Consider the following 5918-nt stretch of genomic DNA (forward strand, 5'->3'; position numbering starts at 1 on the left):
CGGGCGGGCGGGCGGGCGACCTCGCGGCGGGCTCCGGCTCGGCTCGGCTCGGCTCGGCATGAAACGCCCCGTTGTCCGCGCCGCCCCTCTGACCCCGCCACGCTGGGCATTGTTCTCCGTCCGCCCGGGTCGCGGGTGGGAGGCGAGGCACGCAGGGGTTCCCGAGCCTGGCTCCGCGCCAGGCCTGCGGCCTTCGGCCCCGGGGCCAGCGGGCGGCCGCGCCCGGGCGCGGGGGGCGGGGGCGGGGCGGGGCGGGGCCGGGGCCGGGGCCGGGGCCGGGGCCGGGGCCGGGCGGCTCAGCAGGCGCAGCCATGGGCGCCCGCGGCTCCCACGCGGCGCGCATTCCCGACGCGGACAGCATCCGCCGGGAGACCGGCTGTGAGCGGCCGCGGGGCTCGGAGCCGGGGCGGGGGGCGTCGGGAGGGGCTCCCCGCGGGGCCGCGGACGGGGGCGGGGGCACGGGGGGGCCTCCGGGCCTCGGGCCCCGCGGGAGCGCGTCGACACGCCCCCCGCAGCCCGGCCGCGCGGCCCGGGTCCCGGGGGGCTGGGGGGCGGGGGAGGTCCCGCCCGGGGGGTGGGGGAGGTCCCGGGGAGGGACCCCGGGGAAGCGGGTAGTGGGGAGCGCCCGCGGCCGTGTCACCCTCCGCCTCCCGGTCCCGCAGTCTCGCAGGCCAGTCTGCTCCGCCTCTACCACCGGTTTCGGGCACTGGACAGGAACAAGAAGGGCTACCTGAGGTGAGGGACCCGGCCCCAGGACCTGCCACCTGCCCCTCTGGACCCGGTCCCCTCCTTAACCCTCCGTCCCTCTGAACTTTGACTTGACAGCCGCATGGATCTGCAGCAGATCGGGGCGCTGGCCGTGAACCCCCTGGGAGATCGCATCATAGACAGCTTCTTCCCCGACGGGTGAGGTCCCGCTGGGGGTGTGGTGGGGGAGGGCTTGGGGGAGAGTTAAGGGGAGAGGCAGGCGGAGGGCCAAGGTCACCTCCACTCCATTGTCCCCAGGAATCTGCGAGTGGATTTCCCAGGCTTTGTCAGAGTCCTGGCTCACTTTCGACCTGTCGATGATGACGACTCGAGCATGCGAGACCCCAAGGAACCTGAACCCCTCAACAGCCGAATGAACAAACTTCGCTGTGAGTTCGTGGGGACCCCTCCCCAAGCGATGCACCGCACCTCTTAGCGAGCCTGTAGATGACCTCCCCCAAGCCTCCAGGGTGACCTGCTGGAAAAGAACGAGGGAACACTCAGCTTTCCCTCCTCCTCCCCTCCCTCTCTATTCTCTTCCAGTTGCATTTCAGCTCTATGACCTGGATAGAGATGGAAAGATCTCCAGGCACGAGATGCTACAGGTTGGAAGGATGCAAGAACAAGAGATGTGATATCTGACAAATGGGTTGTTGAAGGGAAGGGTTGCAGGGGGATGGGGTGGGTGACTGGGCAATGGAGGTGCAGGTCACTGGGGCATTTTTTTTTAAGATTATTTATTTATTTATTAGACACACACACACACACACACACACAGACACAGGCAGAGGGAGAAGCAGGCTCCATGCAGGGAGCCTGATGTGGGGTTTGATCCCTGGTCTCTAGGATCACACCCTGGGCTGAAGGTGGCACCAAACTGCTAAGCCACTGGGGCTGCCCAGGTCACTGGGGTATTAAGTGGGAATCCAGCATTGGGTGGGGTTTAGTTGGGAAATGGATGGGGAACAGTTGGTTATGAGGTTGGAAATAGAGTGGTGGTTCTTTTTTTTTTTTTTTTAAGATTTTTATTTATTTATTCATGAGAGACACAGAGAGAGGGAGAGAAGCAGAGACACAGGCAGAGGGAGAAGCAGGCTCCATGCAAGGAGTCCGATATGGGATTTGATACTGGGACTCAGGATCATGCCCTGGGCCGCAGGCAGGCGCTAAACCACTGAGCCACCCAGGGATCCCTAGACCAGTGGTTCTTAACTGGAGGTGATTTTACCTCCTGAATGAGTTGGCAATATCTAGAGACATTTTTGGTTGCCACAACTGAGGGAGTGGAGTGGGCAGCACTGCTGGCATCTAGTAGGTAGAAGTCAAAAACGCTGCTAAACATCTTTCGATACACACTATAGCCCCCGTTCCCTCACAACAAGGAGTTACCTGGCCCCAAATGTCAACAGTATTGAGATTCAGAAACTCTGTGATAGATTTGATGAAGTGGGGGGTGGTGGTGGTGGAATTGGGAATAGTGGGAGGATGAGGAGGGGGATGGGGTGGAGAATGGAGGGAGGTTGGGTTGTAAGACTTAGGTTTGGGTAATGAGTTTGGGCATACTGTTGAGGTGAACGTGAGATAGAGAGACAGGCGGGGGTTTGAATGGAAAAGCAGTAGGGGAAATTATTGGGATATGGTGGGAAGTGAAAAAAATGGTTGAGAGATAGATTACAAAAGGGGTAATAACATTTAGGATAATGTGGGCAAGGTTTGGGGGATGGGGCGAGTGTCTCCTCTTTATGGCTGTCCCCTGTATGCCTCCCAGGTCCTCCGGCTGATGGTTGGGGTGCAGGTGACAGAAGAGCAGTTGGAGAGCATCGCCGACCGCACGGTACAGGAAGCGGATGAAGATGGGGACGGGGCTGTGTCCTTCCTGGAGTTCACCAAGGTCAGAATGCCCTGAGGCCTGGGGAGTTGACTTCAGGAGTCCCTAGGACAGATGGACATGGGAAAGGAATTTGGGCAGAGGGATGGGGATCGCTAAGGAAAGGTGGGGCTTTGGGGATAGGAGAGGAGGTGGGAAGCCTAGAGGATTGAGCTCTTGACTACCACCCATCTGCCCCTGCCAGTCATTAGAGAAGATGGACATCGAGCAGAAAATGAGCATCCGGATCCTGAAGTGACCCTCTTTGTGCCGTTGGCTAGCTTACACAGACCAGCTCAGCGTGGAATTTATCTTCAGCCCCTACAGAGGCAGGGCCCCCAAAACTGTATTCATGTGTCTATGCTAAACTCTATTTAGGGCCAAGGAGAGAAAGCTGGAAGGGTGTGTACTAAATAAAGTGTAGCTTATTTGATCTCAGATTCATAAATCAGCCAGCAATCTTCTGGTTGCAAGCAACTGAAAACCCAATTTACAGTGACTTAAGTGAAAAGGGGATTTTTATGGGCTCATGTAATTAAAAAGTTTGAAAGTATCTTCAGAATATAGGAAAAGCCTGGAAGTGTCTTCAGGCACAGTTAAATTCAAAGGACTCAGTTATTAATTTCTCAATCGACTGTGTGTGTGTGTGTGTGTGTGTGTGTGTGTGTGTGTGTGTTGGGAGGAGGGCTCTTTCCTCATGGTGGATGGCCACCAGCAGCTCTCGGTTTATATCCTAGTAATCCAATGGGAAGGGATTACCTGGGCAGCCCAGGTGGCTCAGCGGTTTAGCGCTGCCTTCAGTCCAGGGTGTGATCCTGAAGACCCGGGATCGAGTCCCACGTTGGGCTCCCTGCATGGATCCTGCTTCTCCCTCTGCCTGTGTCTCTGTCTCTCGTGAATAAATAAATAAAGATTTTTTAAAAAGGAAGGGAGTACCTTCTTTCAGTAATTCCAAGCGAAGAGCCTGAGTGGGTTCTTGTCCCTAGCTCCAGGAGGCCTCGTTGCTCTCATTGACCTGGCCTGTGTCATGTGCTAACTGTTAAAGCCAAGAAATAAAGCCTGAGGACTCACGGTGGGGTAAGGAGTAGCTGTTGACAGGAAAATGTAGTGTCATTATCAGAAGAAGGGGGAATGATGCCAGTCAGGCAAAACAAGAGATATCCATTACTGTGAAGTTGACCAACTGGAGGAATTCTTGAAGTCTGACTTTTTAAATGGGTTTTCACTGATCCTGTGGGTGCATGCCAGTGTGATGGGGATGGGCAGGTGGGGACAGAGATGATCTAAAACTAATAAATAAAGACATCTGTTCCTAAGGTAGGAAACTATTCAAAGATTTGGGAATAGTTCCATTTCTTTCACCATAAGATGCTCAAGCATTGATCTATCACAGAATAGAGGGTAAAAGACACATGAAGTTGTGAGATCCTAGGTCTATAGCAAAATGCTTTGGCTCTACCAATAGGAGATGCTGTGGTGCCCTGCCTGTATCTTCTCTCTGGGCTGTGCGGGAGTTGTCTGCTCTTAACACATGGGAGTCAACTGCACCGAGGGCTTCCATCTATGTTTTCAGTGATGTCACGTGGGTAGCTTGAATCAGCTGTGGTGGGAGTATTTACACCATGGACATTGGCAAATGCAATAGGCCAGGGCTGTTCTGCTTAGGAGAGCCCGTCATTAAACATTTAGCAGCACACCGCCTGCTCGGCATTCATCATCACTATATGTGTCAGTGGCTTCTATTTTAGCCCAGCTTTATTGTATTGTAATTGGTGTACAGAAAACTGCACAGAATTGATGTGTATAATTTGATGAGTTTGGACATAGGTATATACTCATGTTCCCGTCACCACAACCAAGGTAATAAACATTTATCATCTCCAAAAATGTCCTCGTATCACTTTGATATTTGTGTGTGTGTGTGTGTGTGTGTGTGATTAGAACACTTAACATGAGATCTACTGACGTAACGAATTTTTTTTAAAGACTATATTTATTTGAGAGAGTGAGAGTGTGTGCATGAGCGGGGGAGGGGGAGGTAGAGGAAGAAGCAGACTCTCTGTTGAGCAACGAGCCCCATGCAGGACTTGATTCCAGGATTCCGAGATCATGACCCCAGCCGAAGGGAGACATTTAATCAACTGGGCCACCCGGCACCCAACAAATTTTTGTTAAGATTTTATTTATTTATTTGAGAGAGAGAGCACAAGTGGGGAGGGGCAGAGGGCAAGGGAGAAACAAGACATCCAACTCAGCAGGGAGACTGATTCAGGGCTCGATCCCAGGACTTCAAGATCATGACCTGAGCCGAAGGCAGACACCTAACCGACTGAGCCACTCAGGCACCCCTGGCTTAACAAATGTTAAGTGTACAACATCAAATTGTTGACTATGGGCACAGTGCTGTGCAGATCTCTGCAACGTACCCATCTTGGATAACTGTGACTTTATCCCCGTTGAACAAGAGCTTCTCTTATGCTCTCTCCCTTCCCCTTGCTAAAGACCATTCTATTGTCTACTTCCACGGATTTGACTCTTTTAGGTGCATCACATAAGAGTCACGCAGTACTCACACAGTATTTGTCTTTCTGTGACTGAAGTGTTTTGCTTAGCATAACGTCTCCCAGGCCCATTCACGGTGTAACAAATGGTAGAGTTTCCTTCTTCTTTTTTAAGACTAATATTCCAATATATGCATATACCACATTTTCTTTATTCATTCATCTAATGCCAATGGACATTTGGGTTGTGAATAATCCTGCAGTGAACACGGGAGCCCAGATATCTCTTTAAGATGGTGATTTCATTTCCTTCGGATAGATACCCAAAAGTGGGACTGCTAGATCAGATGGCAGCTCTGTTTTTTAAAATTTTTTAGGAACCCCAATGGCTTCTTTCTACAAGCACAGATGATATTCTATCCATGAGCTTTGCCTGGCATAGGCATGTACTTAGCTTATGTGAAGGACAAGTTGAAGTGTTGGGGAGTCAATGGCCATTGGGATGACAGATGGAGATTGCTAGACAAATACCCAGTTTATTGACCCCTCAGTTTGGACAAGTTAGAGGCATGTTTTCTTACCTCTTGAAATCTCCAGCAGGTCTGAGCAACCCCCATCCCACCCCGGTTATTCACAGCACGGGGCTGCTTATTAAAGCACCCTGCACTGCACCTCCCCACCCCCTTATCTCATCCCCACTCTCCTACCACTGCTTCCTGGATCACTTCACAGATAAGCAACTGGCTCTCTGATCTTCGGCTCAGGACATTTCTGAGGAAGCCTACCTGAAGATGTACCAGACG

General features: G+C 52.6%; 1 protein-coding gene across 2 annotated transcripts; it reads left to right on the plus strand.

Moving 5' to 3' along the window:
* Window positions 1–271: 271 nt before the first annotated feature.
* Window positions 272–4501, plus strand: CHP2 (calcineurin like EF-hand protein 2). Of its 2 annotated transcripts, none has more exons than XM_072836197.1 (7): window positions 272–378; window positions 663–735; window positions 826–906; window positions 1006–1136; window positions 1291–1352; window positions 2516–2638; window positions 4080–4501. In XM_072836197.1, the coding sequence occupies exons 1-7, from the start codon at window positions 312–314 to the stop codon at window positions 4140–4142; spliced, it is 600 nt and encodes a 199-aa protein (XP_072692298.1). In that variant the 5' UTR covers window positions 272–311; the 3' UTR covers window positions 4143–4501. The 2 variants fall into 2 exon arrangements, with proteins under 2 accessions (XP_072692298.1, XP_072692299.1); XM_072836198.1 differs by lacking the exon at window positions 4080–4501 and adding an exon at window positions 2820–3538.
* The last annotated feature ends 1417 nt before the right edge of the window (window positions 4502–5918 follow it).

This window comes from Canis lupus, chromosome 8, assembly GCF_048164855.1.
Source record: "Canis lupus baileyi chromosome 8, mCanLup2.hap1, whole genome shotgun sequence".
Lineage (NCBI taxonomy): Eukaryota > Metazoa > Chordata > Mammalia > Carnivora > Canidae > Canis > Canis lupus.